At 39.4% G+C, this 19,423-nt stretch overlaps 1 protein-coding gene and 1 long non-coding RNA gene across 4 annotated transcripts in view; one reads left to right on the forward strand and one right to left on the reverse strand.

Moving 5' to 3' along the window:
• LOC109640957 (uncharacterized) overlaps positions 1–2,411 on the forward strand; it is a 29,643-nt gene extending 27,232 nt beyond the window's left edge. For all 3 annotated transcript variants that reach the window (XR_011238717.1, XR_011238718.1, XR_011238716.1), the window contains one exon: positions 1,540–2,411. This is a non-coding gene — a long non-coding RNA (uncharacterized lncRNA). The remainder of the gene's footprint in view (positions 1–1,539) is intronic.
• On the reverse strand, positions 1,512–16,648 carry LOC109640947 (myosin-6). The gene is made up of 38 exons (XM_020105215.2): positions 16,610–16,648; positions 16,211–16,423; positions 15,899–16,042; positions 15,626–15,782; positions 15,500–15,527; positions 15,103–15,208; positions 13,988–14,080; positions 13,840–13,903; positions 13,644–13,742; positions 13,444–13,547; positions 12,895–13,033; positions 12,691–12,809; positions 12,429–12,578; positions 12,127–12,297; positions 11,732–12,041; positions 11,504–11,580; positions 11,207–11,412; positions 11,005–11,128; positions 10,558–10,694; positions 10,185–10,440; positions 9,821–10,063; positions 9,555–9,731; positions 9,298–9,443; positions 9,099–9,189; positions 8,625–9,014; positions 8,404–8,530; positions 8,146–8,264; positions 7,852–8,048; positions 7,434–7,617; positions 6,412–6,577; positions 5,639–5,763; positions 5,244–5,552; positions 4,949–5,152; positions 4,524–4,820; positions 3,322–3,426; positions 3,015–3,110; positions 2,563–2,697; positions 1,512–1,628 (listed from the first exon to the last, which is right to left on the reverse strand). The coding sequence occupies exons 2-38, from the start codon at positions 16,409–16,411 to the stop codon at positions 1,608–1,610; spliced, it is 5,817 nt and encodes a 1,938-aa protein (XP_019960774.2). The 5' UTR covers positions 16,412–16,423; positions 16,610–16,648; the 3' UTR covers positions 1,512–1,607.
• Positions 16,649–19,423: the final 2,775 nt, after the last annotated feature.

Here is a 19,423-nt window from a genome sequence, read left to right on the forward strand (position 1 = left end):
GAGAGATTAACTAATGCAATGTCAGTGAATCAAAACCTCCCCCAAATTGAACCAAATATGATGAAACAGAGGAGGAGAATAGTGTTTCCTAAAGTTACTTGCTTAGTGAAAATCGAAAAATCTAAGTAAATGTTTAGAAGCTCAATTTACCCACAGATAGACATCACATTCTTGGCTTCCACAGCTCTGTATAGATTTACTGTTCCTCTACGACAGCTAGAGCAGATGAGTTGTTTCTTTTTGGAAACTCTTCTTTTTGACAATAGAGATTAGAAGACGTGGATTAAGATATGTAATGCATTGATGATAAAAGAGTGGATGAAATGATGTTTGCAGCTGGGTTTCCATTATATGGAATATTTTTAGAAACAAATGTCAGCATTAAAATATGGAAACACTTTTATCAAGAAAATTGCACTTCTGAGAGAATTCTGAAACAAGCTACTGTGTATTGGAAACTAGTCAAAAAGATGATTTACTGGGTGTTTAATCTTATATTGCAACATATAAGATGGATTTGTATACACTTTCAGCACAAGGGGGTAGGATTCTCCCACTTAACCCCAGCAGCCCTCTTCTTCAATACATGACTGTGACTCTCATTCAAAGTAAATAAGTTAGTTACATATAAGTTATATGCATGTGTGTGTGTGTGTGTGCATATATATATTTATATAAATATATATAAATTTGTATTCTCTTTTAATTTTTTACACTTGAAACAGCACAAACCAGGAACAACTGAACATCTGTCTACAGCTTGCAAGAGAGCCGGCAGCCATATTGATGGTTGTAGTCTTGGTTGTGCTAACAATTGGTTTAAATGAAAATCCCTAAACTCTACCAATTGTGGTGTTTTTATTTATTCTTTAAAGGTCCAGTGTGTAAGATTTAGGTGAAATGATCTCTTGGCAGAAATTTAATGTAGAATAATTCTCATGATGTTTTCAAAAGTTTGTTTCATCTAAATTGTGCAAATTATATTTTCCTTTACCCCAGAAAAGGCCTTTTATATTTAAATACTCTATATTTACAAGGGGGGGGGACCCTCTCTACATGTTTTTTACATTAGTCCAGACTGGACAAACTAAACACCTTTTGAGTTTTTATGACAACTCAAGGTACCACAGGTTCTTTTTCATGTTTGGAAGTGGAGGGGGAGGTGAGGGGTGTTCAGCTCACACACTACACACTGTACCTTTAAAGTACAAGTATATTTGCAATAAATCCATTCTTACTTATTTAATGGATATAAAGTAAAAATTTAAGAATTGCAATTGCAATTATGTTCAAAAAAGGTGAATATTCAGACAATGCAGAAAAAAGAACAAGACTTGATTGTCTTGATTGTTAAAATTTGAAAAACACGAAAACACGTCATACTGGCTTTGTGCCTGAAGGCAATTTGAGCACTTTCCCTATGCATTATAAGACAGGGTGTACCTTCTGTGTCTTGTACGATATGGAGCATTCATTATTTCTGTTTGGAACAAATGAGGACTCTGCAAAAATTGAAATACACTTTGCTTTATTCTACAGTTACTTTGGAGACAAAGGGGACTACAGCACAGCAGATCCCAAAGCTCTTAAGTGGCCATCAGTGAGTTTCACTCCTCATCCAGCCCTTTCTGTGATGAAGAATGAACAGAGAATAGACAAAGACATGGATTATATACAGAAGACCAACAAGTTTCAACAAGGGTAACATAAGAGAATACACCACGACTACATTTTTGATCTTGAAACATTGTAGCTTATTGTCTTAGACACAAAACATTTCTAACACTAATCTTGAATTTGTAGAATTGTAAAGAAGACAGTGTTTGACTAATATTATTATTATCATGTATTAAAAATCACATAAAAGCTGAAAAGCCAAGCTAATCTTCAGTAAGTGTCAAGCCATTTGTTTTTGTTTGTTTGTCTAATTTGTAACTGAAAGAGATGATTCCAAGTCTGCATTTTGTTTAATAAGAGATTCATCTTTTAAATAGAAGCTTAACAAAAATGCAGCTGTGTGTCCATGAAAGCTAATGCTAGCTAACAATAATTGTAGACTCAATGGGGGGCATATTGTATATTAGCAAAAACTAACCACAAGATCATCCATCATTCAAAGCTTTGTTTGGTATCTTTATTTGGACCTATTCATTTGTTAACATTGATTTGATTGGATTAATACGCTGTTACTGCTTTAACAATTAAATCTGTCTGATGATATTATAGTTAACATACAAATTTAAGTTGCTCTGCATTTATTTCTCTTTTGGATCTTGTCAGGTCACTAACAAAAAACTAACATTATCATGGTGCCTCTCCTGTGACAAAAAATAATAGCACTGCTAACCTATTAAAGTAGACTAATACAATCTACCAACAAAACATCCAAATAAAATCGATTTGTACGACGACTGGTTTGATTTATTTACTTGCAATAAAAAAGATCAATAGTTCTATCATTCATACATCATGAATAAAACATTTTTTTGTATCGGAGGCAGGATGTTTATGTTTATGTAGAGTGTTGTATAGAGGAGAATAGAGAATAGAGGAGCTTCTTACCTTTGAGCCCACGTCACGGCTCTTGGCACGCAGCTTGTTGACCTGCGACTCAGCGATGTCAGCTCGCTCTTCGGCCTCATCCAGCTCATGCTGCAGTTTACGGAACTTGGTCAGATGAGTATTGGCCTGCTCCTCCTACAAGATTCAAGAAAAATGAAGAGCACAACATCATACAACTACAAGAGGTGATGGACTTCTGTCATCAAGTCAAAGGGTAAACGGCTACATATAGAAATAACTACAGTCTCTTTTAACAGCATTGGTTTAACAAGTCACAGCGGAAGCTGAAATGTTTCCTGTCAGAAATTAATTGTGTATTCATTATCATTATAGCATCTACAAATAGATTTGATAAAATATATATAATATAAACAGGCATTGAACTGCAACTCAAGCTTATAGACCCTGAGCAAACAGTGTAAATGAGAGACAGCTTTTCAGTGCACACTCACAGCCTCCTCAGCAGATCTCTTGTAGGCTTTGACTTTCAGCTGCAGTTTGTCGACCAGATCCTGTAGACGCGCAACATTCTTGCGGTCTTCGTCAGTCTGGATAAATCAAGGGAATAGGAGAAAAACTCACAAATTCAGCAAGGAGCATCACAACCATTCTAATTTCACGCTGCTTTACGAGACATATCACTTTGCACACGTATATGAGCTGGTAAGAAGACAACCATAGAGTATGTGTGGGATGGCTGAAACTATGCAACCTGTTGCTGTGTGCATATAGGTTGTGACATGGGTAAACATTACTGACCTGGTATGTGAGCTCCTTGATACGTCTTTCATATTTACGGATTCCCTTTATAGCTTCGCTGCTCTTCTTCTGCTCTGACTCCACCTCAGTCTCCAGCTCCCTCACCTGAAAACATCAAAACATTCATTGAAACTTCTATTATATATATCCCGAGAGAATAGCCAGTGAACTCTTCAGAACTACAGAACTTTTCAGCCAATCTTGGCTTATTGTTTTGGGTTTTAAACCCAACCAGAGACTGACAGAGACACATTTGTACCCAGATATAAAAATGTAATAGCATTGTAATGTTGTTCGAAGTTTGCTGGATGAGCAGGTGCGCTGTTGTTACAGCTCAGTGCATAAATTCAAACATCAGACATCACATGATTGTTGGTCTCAAACAGGCTGGTTTGTGTCTGAAATTGCTAATCCCCTGAGACTGTCATAAACAACTGATTTTTTTTAAGGATGGAGTCAAAAACAAAAAAAATCAATTGAAACTTCTGTGAGTAAAATCTTGTTGATGAGACAGATTAGAGGAGAATGTTTTTTTAACCACGCCTGTGGTGAACAGAATATAATCTTCTAATTAATAAAATCCAACCTTGAAATGGATGGTCTACAACAGCAGCGTCAGATCCCACTCCTGTCAGCCAAAGTGTCCAGTGGACAAAAGCTCACCATAACTGGACACCAATGGTGTTCATCCATTTAACTATCTTCTTATAGTCACTTGCAGCAGGATAACGATCCATGTCGAGCTCAAAGTCTCAATCTAGTCTCATTAAAACGTTAGTGAGCTACGTGAACTTCAGTTACCTCCTTGTCTACCAGATGTGGGTCAACTTCTCTGCACCACCTTTTCATTTCATGGCACAACCAATGATAACCCCCCACCTGGACCAGCAACCACACAATGCTGCCGGTCTGTTTGTTCAAGGGATACACCAAAGTTTTTTCATCTCCATTTCATTATAATAGATGTTTGTCTGCCCAATTGTTGAGCTGCCCAGCAGTAAAACTACCAGTTCTCCCAATGGCCAGTCTGCCCTTAGATGTGATTCCAGTAGAACCTTTGGGATGCCTTTAACAATGATGCTGTTTTAAGAGCAAAAGTATTAGTTTGGTGCTCCGAACAAAGTCCTCAGGAAGTGTGTTAACCGTAACCCAACAGATGTAATTATGGAAATGTGTGGTATGTCCTTGAAAATTCCTCTTACCCTGGCCTCGAGCTTCTGCACCTGCTTCTTGCCTCCCTTCAAGGCGATCTGTTCAGCTTCATCCAGACGGTGCTGCAGGTCTTTGATGGTTTGCTCCATGTTCTTCTTCATACGCTCCAGGTGAGCGCTGGTGTCCTGCTCTTTCTTCAGCTCCTCTGCCATCATGGCTGCATCAGTAATGGCCTTCTTAGCCTTCTCCTCTGCGTTTCTACACTCCTGCACTGCTTCCTCCACTTCAGTTTGAAGCTGGGAGGCATCAATCTCAAGTTTCTTCTTCTGGTTTATCAGGCCAGTGTTCTATATATTTTTGAGATATGAGGAAAAGGTTGATAACAACACTTTAGAAACAGTTATACTTTAAAGTATATATACATTTAAAGAAATCGGTGATTCAATTGAAATAATTGCAATAAATGAAGTTTTACCTGTGAGTGCAGTAGCTGCACCCTCTCACTAACATCCAGCAGCTCTTGCTCAGCAAGTTTACGACTTCTCTCAGTTTGCTCCAGAGCAGCTCGCAGTTCCTCCAGTTCAGCCTGAAGCAGGTTGTTGCGTCTCTCAACAATGGCAATGTTCTCTTTGAGATCATCATTGGCCCGAACAGACTCGTTCAGCTGAATTTGGCAATCCTGAATTGGATGACATCAATCACATTCAGGTTATATCTAGTTTGAACTTAGAATATCTTGAGAAAAATGTTACCTTTTTTCCCTAGTTTACCTTCAAATGTGCATGAACAGATTTGAGTTGCTTCTGGGCCTCAGCTGCCTGCCTGTTGGCCTGGCTGAGCTGGATCTCCATCTCATTGAGGTCTCCCTCCATCTTCTTCTTCAGACGCATGGCCTCATTCCTGCTGCGACACTCAGCTTCAAGGGAGCTCTGCAGGGTGTCAATGGTCCTCTGCAGGTTCCTCTTGCTCTGTTCCATCTCCTCATCTTTCTCAACTAGTTTGCGTTCGATTTCGGCTTTAATTTGATTGAACTCTAACTGGGCTCTGAGAATCTTACCCTCTTCATGCTCAAGGGAGGCCTGGTGGACAGGAGGGTGTAGAGAGGTTTAAAATGCAGCAGACAGTTAAATTATAAAATCTATTACTCAATGAAGAAGTCCTGTACCTCAGCTTCCTCGAGAGCAGACTGGATCTCATTCTTCTCCTGTTCCAGTTGTTTCCGCAATTTCTCCAATTCGTGGATGTTCTTACCACCCTCACCAAGTTGCTCAGTGAGGTCAGATATCTCCTCTGTGGGATGTCAGATAGTTTGGATAAGATGGCCTCAAAAAAATAATAATTCTAAAAATGCCTTTCTGATTGTCTGTCTTCATGTGGAACATATTTCTTGTGAACTGTTCATCTAATCAACTTGACCTATCTGTTGTGAATTGCTGGAGTAAGTGCAGTGCTGACTTTGGTGCAATTTGGACACGTGCTACCTTCAGTGTTAAAATTTTAATTAACAGGCGACCAGAGCTCAGTAGCAGTAAGTTGGTGCGGGGCAGTTTGCTAACAGTCCACAAATCGAACATATGGCAGTCACAGGTGATGATTTCTGCCATGGCAGCAACATTAATAGAATCATTTCCTATTCGGCAATTTGTCATCAAAGTAAAAGCACAACATTTGCTTTGTTGTTGCAAAGCTTTATATCAAGCTGAAGCATGGAGCTTTTATTTTGAAAAGTTGTGAACTTAGGTCTGAAGATTTTGTTGGTTGCTCAATAGATCTCTGAAATAGCCGACATGCAATGTAATGTAAATGTGATGTATAACAAAATAACACTATTTAAGTAAATAATTCCAATTGACATATATGAACCACACATGTGAACAGTAATGAAGCTGATGTACTGCTTCCATAAACCTGGACAACAATCCTAGTAGTTGATCTTACCCTGCAGATTCTTGTTCTCTCTCTTCATGGTCTCCAGATGATCAATAGACTCCTCATAGGAGTTCTTCAGTTTGAAAAGCTCAGTGCTCAGAGACCTGGCTTCTTTCTGAGAGCTCTCCAGTTCACACTGAGACTCCTCATACTTCTGCTTCCATTCAGACAGGACCTAGAGTCAATAGAAACACTATCAGTAAATTCACACGTCCCAGATCAATGGAGGAAGGACTACATGCTTGGAAATGCAGCTTCTATGACAGACCTGGGCTTTGTACAGTACAGTTGTTTTGTCTGGCCCACAAGGTCAAAGAAAAATCACAACATACTGGTTTACTTATGAAAAATCAAATGAGTTACCTAAATTGTCTTTTATTTTAAAATGCTTGGGATTCTTCTTGTCACAGTTGAATGACCCAAGTGATGTTTGTCACAGCGTCATCTGCTGAGGCGTCTGAGGCTGGTGGTACAACTTTTTTTTCGTAATTTTGTCTGTTTAATGTAGTTGATGGAAATAAAAACTGGAATCACCTCCTACAAAGGAGCACTTTAATCTTGTAGTAAGAACGTAGATGCCTACCCCTGTTCTAAGAGAATATATAAAGTTCACAGTAAGCCTGAACAAATTTGCTCAGCAGGTTATATAGTTGTTCTACTGGATGGAGAGTAATTCTCTGTTCTTAAATTGGCTGTGCATGTTTTGCAGGTAGCATGAATTTATGTTTGTTTAAAATGTAGACAGGTATTGTTTGGCAATTTGTCTCAGCATATGCCTCCACTAGGGGCACATAAACTCTAAACAATGTGGCTTTAACAAGTCTTTTGGCAATGAACAGCTGCTTCAGTCAAGTTGTCTAATAACATTTTACTGGGCACCTCCTAAATATGTGTGTGTGAATGTAAAACAGAGCACTACCAAAAATTGGCAGGTAAAAAGGTCAAAATCAATCACTTTGCCAGTTCAACTGGTTTGGAGGCTACAACACCAATATTACTTTTGGGACTTACAAATAGCTATCGCACTTTACCTTGTCAAAGTTTCTTTGCTTCTTGTCCAGAGCAGCAGCAGCAGCATTAGATCTCTCCACATCCACCATGAGATCTTCAATCTCATTCTGCAGTCTGTGCTTGGTCTTCTCCAGAGAGGAACATTTAGCATTGACTGCCTCAACAGCCTCCTCAGCATCCTGCAGACGCTGAGCCAGCTTCTTCCTTCAGAAACCCATCATCCAAATCATTTAATGTACCTGCAGTTGTGACTGTTTGACAGCTAAATTGTTATAAATTCAACCACTATGACTGGCTGCTCAATCATCTAACAGACAAACTTTTTGTTCGTCTTATATTTTAGTAGGAAAATAACACAAACAAAAAGCTGACCTGCTAGACGAAGTAAAATGTGTCTTTAGGAATTACAGGTTAATTACTGAGTTTAAACTTTCTTACTTGGCCTCCTCCAGCTCCTCGGTCCTCTGGATGGCATCAGTTTCGTACTTAGTTCTCCACTGAGCCACCTCAGAGTTGGCCTTGGACATGCCGCGCTGCAGTTCAGCCTTGGCCTCCTGCTCCTCCTCATACTGCTCTCTGAGCAGGTCACAGTCGTGACGAGAGGACTGCACTGCGTGGGCCAGAGCGCTCTTTGCCTGTTGGAACGAAATCATATGAAAGAGTTACGCTGTGATATATATCAAATAGAAATGCCTGTTCACTGCTGCAGTGTGGAATAAAATTTCATTTCACCTTGGTCTCCTCTTCCAGTTGTCTCTTTAAGTCTTCAACCTGTTGAGTGTAGGACATTTTTCCTCTTGTCAGCTGAGACACCAGGGAATCCTTCTCCTCCAGTTGCCTTAAGAGTTCACCTAGTATTTTGGAAAATGCATAATGTTATTGTCCCAGGAACCCTTCTTGTAAGTTTTGATAAAGATTTATATCTGTTTTTAAAAGATTGAAAAATGTATACATTGAAATTGTAGTCAATCATATATATCAAATAAGTACCATTTTCTGTTTGGAGCTTAGCTTTTTGCAGATTGAAATCATTGATCCAGCGTTGAGCTTCTTCAAACTTGGCCTTGTATTCATTCATCTGATCCTCCATGGTCCTGCTGGTTTTCTCTAGGTTTGTCTAAAATTAAATAAATCACATCAAAAGAGGGGTGATCAAAATAAAAAAAAACACTGTACACTATATCTCTGAATTCTTTTTCAAGGTAGCTTACCTTTGTTTTCACAATATGTTCCATATTGGACACCACATCATCCAGCTCCAGTCTGAGCTCACTCTTCTCCTTCTCCAGTTTCTGCTTGACTCTCTGCAGGTTGTCTATCTGCTCTCCCAGGTCAGCAACACTGTCAGCTTGTTTCTTCCTGAGTGTGGCAGCGGTGGCTTCATGCTGCAGAGTGGCCTCTTCAAGGTCTCTGCGCAGTTTCTGCAACTCAGCCTCCCTCTTCTTGTTCATCTCAATCTGGGCAGATGTTGCTCCACCGGCCTCCTCCAGCCTCTCACTGATCTCCTCCAGCTCTCTGGCCAAGTCTGCTCTCTGCTTCTCCACCTTGGCTCGGGCAGCTCGCTCTGCCTCAAGCTCTTCCTCCAGCTCTTCAATACGGGCCTGTTGAGCCAGAATAATATCACTCTTTTAGTCACTCTTATTGCTGACTCTATCGTGGACAGTAACATGTAAGTTATACATTACCTGAAGCTCTTTCAGTTTCTTTTGAAGCTGAATAGCAATGGCCTGCTCATCCTCTATTTTATTACTCAGCTGACTGAGTTCAAAATCTTTCCTGTGGTTAAATTTGAAATAGTAAAAGTAAGAACAATTGTATATCCATATCAATATGACTGTATCCGTATTGCACATACAACCATACAGATATTAACAGAATAATTACTTTTTCATATGTTCTTCAAGTTGCTGCTTGTCATTCTCCAGGTCCATCAGGCTCTCCTGGGTCAACTTCAAGTCACCCTCCAGCTTACGCTTTGCTCTTTCAAGATCCATTCGTACTTTCTTCTCTTGTTCCAGGGAACCTTCAAGCTGGATTGTATCATTAGAGAAGATCACATTTGTCCTCAACATGCATTGGAGAGAGAATGATCTTTCTTAACATTCTAAAAGAAAAAGGACAACATGTGTTAAAATTCTTACATCATCCACTTGCTGCTCCAGCTTGGCCTTGGCCTTGGTCAGAGTGTTGACTTTGTCCTCTTCACTCTGCAGGTCATCTAGTGTTTGCTGATGAGCCTCCTGTAGGGCTTTCTTTTCCTTGGTCAGCTTGGCAATGATCTCATCCAGAGCGGCCATTTCCTCAACCAGGTTCTTTACCTATGGATTTTTAAAAAAAAGTTAAGACATGCCATGTCCTTATGCTGTTAATATTAAGTCAAATGGAAATGGCCAATTATTTGCCATACCTTGTTCTCGGTGGCATGCTTCTCTTTCTCCACTTTTGCCAGAGTTAACTCTAAGTCATCGATGTCCTTCTTTAACTCAGAGCACTCGTCCTCTAACTTCCGCTTCTTTGCTGTAAGTTCAGCGTTCATCTCCTCCTCATCCTCCAGCCTCTCTGTCAGCTCTTTGGCCTTTGCTTCCATTTGGATTTTGTGTTTGATCAGCCCCTCACACCTTTCTTCAGCATCTGCAAGATTATCTTGCTCCTGAAATTAAAGTGTTGTTAAACTGACAAATTCTAAACAAATGATGATTTGCAAGACAGATGATTGATGATACTGTGCAGTTTAATTATGACATTAAATCATCAGAAATCCTGTGACTTACAGCCTGGACTTGAAGCTGCAGGTCATTCTTCTCTTGGAGAAGTGAAACCATTTTTTCCTCTAGTTCCTTCCTACGAGCTTCAGACTTTGCATAAGCCTCTTTCAGCTTCAGGAATTCTTCCTTCATGTTGGCCATCTCCTTTTCTGCCTCAGCAGATCTCAACAGAGGTTTAATTTTGAAGAACAGCTTCATCCAAGGCCAATTCTTGACCCCCATGAAGGATCGGACATTCCACTGGATCACCAATAGAGCATCTCTGTCCAAGATCAAGCAAAGTCATTACTACCAATTAATATAAAGCACAATTATTCATCATGAATAAGCATTACAATTAGCTTGGTTTTAGTTATTTTAAAAGCCAGATTCCTCTAACCTCCTCTCAACAATCTTCTGGAATTCCAATCTTGCCAGCAGACCTCTTGATCTAGCTTGGATACCAGTGATAATGAGAGACAAACGGTCATCCCTCATTTCCTCCAGTGTCCCCAGAAGACCAGCCTTGAAGAACACCTTAAGGAAAAGTATGTATAAGCATGTAAATATTCAACAAATGTTGGTAAAGGCTTATTTTGTCTGGTGTGACCAGTAACTTGGAGTGGTTAATATTAACTCTAACATCTAAGAATGGTGAACACTGCGGTGTAAATGTTGATTTAGTGACTTAATGACTCTATTGTCATTATGTTACTGCAGTTGTCACTTGTTAACTGTTCAGCAAAAGTTATATCTTCTTGCTTTACAGTTGCCTCCCTGTAAGGTTGGCCTTTGGTTAGACCATATAACATAGAGTTCAAGCTTTGGTTTTTCCTTTTTTGATTACCTTTGTGTGTCCAAACTTGTATTGATTGTGATCTATATCGAGAGAACCAAGGAGTTTCTCAGCTCCCTTCCTGCTGTCAATGAACTGGCCGTCAGGGATGGCAGCAGGGTTCAGGATACGGTATCTTGACAATCACAAAATATTTTAATTTATATCTTGTTTTGTAATTACACAGTGAAAAGTAGGACAAATGAGGTAATACCTCTGTTTGAAATCTCCGTAGAGGATTCTGTTGGGGAAACCCTTTCTGCAGATCCTGATGCCTTCCAGCACACCGTTACAACGCAGCTGGTGCATCACCAGGGGATTCTCCATGGCCCCAGGAGTCTTGGTCTCATTGGGGATGATGCAGCGTACAAAGTGGGGGTGAGTAGACCTCAAGTTGGTCATCAGCTTGTTCAGGTTCTCCTGTGGAGGTAATACAATAATTTATGCAAAACAAAGCCTCTGTCACTGATTTCCACATGAAGTACCTATTATATGATTTGTCTTTACTAACCCTGTGCAATGCAGACACAGTTTGGAAGGATGAACCCTTCTTCTTGCTTCCTCCTTTGCCACTTTTTCCACCTTCACCTAATAAACCAATAGCATTCACAATTTCATTAGATTATATTAACTGACAGGCACAAATATTACAAGCTTGTTTTTCTCACAAATAATTTTTTTTTTTTAAATGCTGACATTTTCAGTGGAGGTTAATAAAGTAAATTTAGTTTCTTCCCACCTGTCTCAGTCCCAGCATAATTTACAAAGAGGAAAGAAAGCAGCTTGAGAGTGGACTTCTGGTACAATCCAACAACAGTCTCATTCAGAGGATCTTTGTTCTTCACCAGCCAGTTGTTGATATTGTAATCAACAGTTCCAGCGTAGTGCATCAGGGCAAAATGGGCCTCTGGTTTTCCTTTGACAACTCTTGGTTTTTGGAAGTTGCCAGATTTCCCCAGATGGTTGTCATAGAGCTTAGCTTTAAAGGTGGCATCAGAAGCTTTAGGGAACATGCACTCCTCTTCAAGGATGGACATGATACCCATGGGCTGAGGAGACAAAATATGAGTTGTTTGAATAAATAAACCTTTTTTTTTTATTCATGTCTTTCCATCTAATAGCCTGGTGTCTCACCTTCTCAATGAGGTCAATACAGGCCTGCAAGTCCATACCAAAATCAATGAAAGTCCATTCAATGCCCTCTTTCTTGTACTCTTCCTGCTCCAGCACGAACATGTGGTGGTTGAAAAACTGTTGCAGTTTTTCATTGGTGAAGTTGATGCACAGCTGCTCAAATGTGTTGTACTGTAATGAGGACAATATATGATTTAGTCATAGTCATTTTAATTCCATTGCTACTTACATTCAATTTTAAAAAATATGTTATATTGTGCCTTTATAAAATAGGTTGTTCACATATTACAGAATAAGCTTACATCGAAGATTTCAAATCCAGCAATGTCCAATACACCAATAAAGTACTGACGAGGCTGCTTGGTGTCCAAGGAATGGTTGATCCTCACCACCATCCACAGAAACATCTTTTCATACACTGACTTTGACAATGCACCGATAGCATAGTTCACCTAAAAAAGAGATTTACAACAGTTTAGAGTTAGTTTTGTACAATAATGATGTCTCCTTCCTCTTTCACAGTTCTTTGGATATCTTACTCTACATCCAGCTATTCATTCCTACCTGCTGGACATTTTGTCCCTTGGTGACCCATTCATTTCCGACTTTGACTCTGGGGTGACAGAGGCCTTTGATGAGGTCAGCAGAGTTCAGGCCCATCAGATATGCAACTTTGTCAGCATCTGAGGAAACAAGTTAACTATTAAATCCTGAAATGTTGCATAATCCCTTTTATCATCTTTCAGGGATGCAGAGAGCTTCACTAACCTTCTGTGCCATCAGCCTCTGCCTGCTCTTCACGCTGCTTGTTCTTGAACTTCATGTTACCATGGTGCATGATTGCCCCAATCATCTTATAAATACCATTCTTCTCTTCTTGAGTGAAGCCCAGCACATCAAACGCATCCTTAATCAAGAGCAGGGGGTATTATATTAATATCTCTTGAATGAACAATGAATATCTTTCATTTTTTCAGGGTATGTAGTGGACTGACAAGAGATATGTGGGGGATAAGATAGTATGTGCTCGCTGAGCCAACAGGATCGCACCCACATTAAATCATATTCTCATCAGAAATCTAATCCTGTCTATTAAAATCATCTTTGCTCTCATGTAGCGCTATAAGGACATTAGGTTTGATACTGTCATACCAAACAGATGCCCATGTGGAACACCAGGGCAATATCAATAGATCTTATCTAGCTTTTTTAACAACTGTCAATCATAAACCATTAGTTTTAAGCAAACTCTACTTAGCCACGATGAGTTACTTGGGAGTGGGTGTCCTGGACAAAGACTGGAGCATCCCTACTCACATCAGTGGCCATCAACTCTTCTGCATCGTTGATGGAGGCTACAGTCGTTTCTCCTTGGGAGATGAAGGCGTAGTCATAGGGGTTGTTGGTGATGAGCAACATCTCTGAAAGGCAAAACAGAACGCTGAGTCCAACCTTACAGAAACGTTGTCCCAGCATGTCAAATGGTACAGGTCCAAAAATCAGTTGTTTTTATTTACCCAGCAACTCGGGTTTCTTCTGAGACAGAATCTGATAGAAGATGTGATAGTCTCTCTCAGCCTTAAGCTGAAAGGTGACACGGGATTTTTCCAGCAGATCTGTTAAACATAATTTCATTATGGAGCTCAATGTCTAGGTGATCACTATCATTATGAGTCCAAATCAGAGGAAAGGATTAAAAAATGTAATACTCACATGTCTCAATATCAGCTGAGGCCAGCTTTCCACTGGCAGCAAAGTGAATTCGGATAAATTTGCCCTGGAATTTATGACCAGAAAATAAAGTTAGAATAGAAGAAGCACAAGGTTTTGCTATTTCATTACAATAAAGAAAGAAACTTACAAATCTGGAAGAGTTGTCATTTCTGATAGTCTTGGCATTACCAAAGGCCTCTAAAGCTGGATTAGCCTGGATGATTTGATCTTCCAGAGTACCCTAATAGGGTAGAGGTGGGGAATATTTGTTCAAATACATGAAACACGTAAGAAAATGATATAGTATACTATTCAAGGTGCTGTATGTACATTCTTTCTTACACCAAAAATGATTTCTTGCAAGTGATGGTTATGGTCGCTGAGTGGCCGTGATGGTTGCCAAAAGCTTCCATCCATTTTTACATTTACAATACAAGAGGTTGTGCACCTTTTGAGCAGCATTACTTCTGCTTGATGGTTAGCGTGCTAATGAAAGCAGAAGCAAACAAGGGATAGAACTAGAATCGAAAAAAATAACGTGTTGGTTCTCACGACTGAGAGAGACAGCTCTTGGTGAGTTAAACAATCAAGTTTGATGCTGAACTGGAAACATTTCTACTTGATTAGTGAGCTGTTAACTCAGCAGAGAAAGCAGCATGACAGAATCGTTTAGATCGCATTAAAAATTATCAATTGCAAACTCACCCCCATCTCTGGCATAGCCTATGCAAAACCTCAGCATAGAGGTCTAAAAATACTACAGGACTCTACGCACCCTGCCAACCCCCTCTTAATAAAGACTCTCAGGGAAAAGACTTCCTGTCTCAACAGAACTTACTGCAGAACCATCAAATGACTAAATGGTTCCTCAATACTGCATCAGCACTCTACTAAAGCAACCCATAACTTCCACTGAATTTTATTGTATTTTGTATTTTAGTGTATTTTCAAGCAAAAGACAACCTATTCTATTTTGCACTGGTTTTTACTGTATTTTAATTTATTCTGTATGTATTCTGCATTTTACATCCACGATGTGTGTTGGGCTTTTATGGGGTGGTATGTCTTTTCTTGTTATGTTGTATGCTGTGATTGTTGTCTTGTCGTGGGCACACTGAGGCAAATTCCAAACAAATGAGTTGTGCGGCAATAAAGATGTGAATCTTGAATCTTGTTAATGCAGACATTGGCTATGTGGTGAAAGCTCAAACATACATACAGCACCTTCAAATTTTCTATTTTCTGTAAATTCAGAATAAAAACCTTTTTCTCAGAGCCTGCGTCTTTCTTCCCACCTCCAGCTGCAATGCTGGCAAAGTACTGAATGACTCTCTTGGTGTTTACAGTCTTCCCAGCACCAGATTCTCCACTGTAGACACAAATGTAGTTGTTTAACTAATGTGAAGCAAAATTCATATGGGAACTATCAAGCTGAAGTTCAACAATCAACAAAAATGCAGATAAGTTACACTAAATACTGATACATTGCTTTCATCAGCATAAATGAACATTTCTTTGTTTTTCATAGCCGATCCAACTGTTATTATCCATTATCAAATGAATAACAAATAATATTACATGAAAGCTTCAGGATTTCATTTATCACAGTATGATATAATTCTCAATTGTGCTTTAACAAAGTCATGAAAACATAACTCACGTGATGAGAATTGACTGATTTTCTCTGTCTGAAAGGGAGAAGACAGAAAAATGTTGATTCTAGAATTTCTTCCACTTTTTCTTCCTCTTTTCTTTGCCTGACCGCGTGATAGCTGAAGGTACTTACCAGTGAGCATGTACTGGTAGGCGTTGTCAGAGATGGAGAAGATATGAGGAGGAGCTTCAGTCCTCTTCTTTCCTCTGTAGGCAACTACCACTTCCTGGTTGTAGACTGGCAGCCACTTGTAGGGGTTGACAGTCACACAGAACAGCCCAGAGTAGGTCTATAAGAATAAAAGAGAGAGAGAGTCATTGAATGATATACGACTGTAGTTGTGTACAATCGGTAAGGGATACACTCTATACCCATTAAATGTTGTTTTTAAAGCTTCCAACTCACATAGATCATCCATGCTGCGTAACGCTCTTTGAGGTTGAACAGCACAGCGGGCTCATGAAGGAAGGTGAACATCGCCATGTCTTCAATTTTATCGAACTTTGGCGGGTTCTGAGGGTGAACATCGCACTCCTTCACCGTGACAGTCTGAAAAGAGACACAATCAGTATTAAGGCACAGAGAAAATAAAGTGCCTCTTCTGTTGTTTCTCTGCCACATGAACAAAGGATGACTGGACCTCAGTCATCTCTTTCATTACATTGTGTCTCAACTAGAGAACCTGTTTCATCCAGGGCAGCTGATTAGTTTACTGACCTTCCCTCTCTCAGTCTGAGCAGTGACTTTGTCTCCCTCACGACTGGTGATGGAAGCCTTCACATACTCCTCATCAGTATCAGGGACAAAGCATTCTTTCTTCATGTCGAAGGGACGAGTCTGGGCCTCTAGACGCTCCCTATCTGACTTCCTTAGGTAAGAAGCTGCTGCCCCAAACTCTTTCATGGCAGCGTCCCCCATTTTTCACTTTGTCTGCAAGAAAATAATGACAATTGCAGCTTTAGCATAAAAGGAATTATTTGTATGATTTATATACCACTATAGAGCTTTTTATCCCTTCATTTATTGTATAACTTTGTTGTGTTTTATATATTTCTCTCCTTAATACAATTAACTGTATTTAAATCAAACACATTTTCATTTTTCAGATTCTCTTACCTTACAAATCCTGACTTAGAGGACTGATGTGTAATGGTCCTGAGGGAAAAAAAGGAAACCAATGAGACCAAAGGTTTAGCATTAGAGTATGATGGTTGATCGTGAGCCATTGTTCTCGCATCTTACCTTTAGATAGAATGGTGACCTATGGGGGTTTCACCAGGAGTTGTCTTTATAGACAAAGCCCCACTGCCAAATATGGAGGGGCGTTTCACGGCCCAGGAATGTTATTGTGTCTGAGTTTGGTTAGGGGTACAAGAAGGGAGGGGGTTAATGAGTGGCGGAGAGTAATATAGAAATCAGCGGGTTAATGTCTTATCAGTATCAGGGCTGGTCTCCTGGCGAGGCCATATTAGGAGTTCCATGCAGTGCTGTGATTAATCATAGGTATCCTTAAGCAGACAGAGGACCACAATGAAATCTTTAAATAGACCAAAGGAGGAACTCCTTTCTCCACATCCCTCAAGTGAACTCCTGATACCACATGTTGTTCAACAAAAGAGAAGCATCCTAACTTAAAGGACAGGCCACACTGATACTGACCAAAAAATGTTAATGATGGTGATGGTATGACTTAAATAGATGTTGTAAATATGATGCTCAGCATATAAATACTATTACTTTTACTTTACATTAAGCTCTAACTTTTCACTTCAAGGGTTTTTGTGTAATCATTATTTTATTCTTGTCCGGCAGGTCAGTCAAACGTGATTTACAATTGCTGATAATTGTAATAACCGATCTAAATGTGGAAAAAACTGCAACAAAATCATAGTTATAATAAACAGATATGGCTAAGAGCCAAAGATATGGCTATTAAAGCCATAGAGAAAATCTCTTAACTTGGTGTTTGTAAATCAGATTTGTTTTACATAATTGCTAAAATAATCTAAATCACCACAGTACATTATCATACAATATATTAATGTGCTTACAAAAGGGGATATGTTAAATTATGATGAGTTGTCAAAAAAATCAGAAGACATATCAATGCATCCTTGAGCAGTATTGAAAATCAAAACGATAATTTAACATTTTCTTACCTAGCATCACATAAATGTAAACTGCTTGTATTGTTATCTAAACACAAATGAAGGCAAGAAATGTCTGGGGAGATATTTTAGAGAGGCATGTGATTCATGTTTAGGTCAGAGGGCTCAGACACAGTGAGGTCTAGCAACATACTGCTTTTGGTTATCATAGGGTGGACTTTGCAGTAACATAAACAGCCATCAGATACCAAGAGGGGTGGTCTAAATAAAGAACATTAGTCTGTGAGATTAACCAGGCGACAAGTGCGAGGCAACACAGACCGAGGTCTGCCACAGGTGACATGCTTGAGATTTACTGAAAGGGAGTAATGATGACACACAATAGGCTGTACCACCATGATATAATCCAATGCGATGCCAAGGTCACTGTGGAAGCCTTCTCCCATTATCAGGCAGCGACTAGCAAAAGATGGCCCCTCAGTTACAATGCTGTTGACATGGCATTGTGTCTTTGAGGACAAAGATAACTGTGTGAAATTCCTGCTGAGAAGCCTGCACTGATTGAGGAGAACAGCCACAAGTGCCATTTTTTTCTGCATCAGGGTCAGCTGTTGCAGATGATTGCCGGCCTCACACTGCATTCTGTCTCATATAAAGTCACTCATAAGGATGGGTCTATTCCACTGTTCATCATAAATGTTCCATGATGAAAGTCCATAGTTATGTGATGTTTGTGGCTGCTCCGTCAACGGATGATGTCACATAACATTTAATAATCTATAATGTATAAAACTTAAACAACATGCTTTGTAATAGTATAGCAACTACAATACAACAGTGAGCATAGTTTCTTCAAAGGTTAAGAGATAGAAGGAGGGTCAACAGCTGCTGACAAGTGCTGAGATTATTTCCACTCTGATAACAGTTACTGACAGCCAGTGTCAAGGCACCAAAAGGAAGTGAGAGATTCCATGCACCCCTTAAAGAGTGAAGATAACACTGACCTTATAGGTCAAATGCCTTCTCAATAAAGGAAACATAAGTTAAATGCTTTGTTTATGTCGCAACAAACACTCACTGTTACCACATACTGTATATTTGATTTAAAGGTCCAGTGTGTATGTTTTTGGTGAAAGGGAGTTAGTGGCAGAAATATAATATAAAATAATCCTCTTGATGTTTTCACTAGTTCGTTTCATCTAATTTGTATGAATTGTAGTTTTCTTTACCCCAGAAAAGGCCCTTTATATTGAAATACTTTATATTCACATCAAGGGGACCCTCTCTACGGAGGCTGCCATGTTTTTTACATTAGTCCAGACTGAACAAACTAAACACCTTTTGAATTTTAATGACAATTAAAGGCTACCACAGCTTATTTTTCATGTTTGGAAGGAGAGGGTGAGGTGAGGGGTGTTCAGCTGCAACATGCAACTTCAACACTAGATATCACAAAATTCTACACACTGTACCTTTAATACATAGACAACTACTGTATATTGGATTCTTAGAGACTAGTACGTATGGTAACTTAAAAAGGTTTGACCTGTTTGTGTTAAGGTCATTGTTACTGTTATAGTCACTAACTTGTTGCTGACACAGTATATGCAGTTATGTTCTGTACATCATCACAGTGCAGCAGTACAAGGCTTAAAATAACTGCTAATGTAATCATCATTTCCAAGTGAGAGGGTCAAGGGGTTGGTTCAAATATGTTGTCAGCACTGGATAAGGATCCTCATAATGTCCCACACCTGCATACAGGAAGATCTTAACAAATTCCCATTTTGCAAGTTAAATTTGTAAACTGTACAAATATCTT

This window comes from Paralichthys olivaceus, chromosome 16 (genome assembly GCF_024713975.1).
Source record: "Paralichthys olivaceus isolate ysfri-2021 chromosome 16, ASM2471397v2, whole genome shotgun sequence".
Taxonomy (NCBI): Eukaryota; Metazoa; Chordata; class Actinopteri; order Pleuronectiformes; family Paralichthyidae; genus Paralichthys; species Paralichthys olivaceus.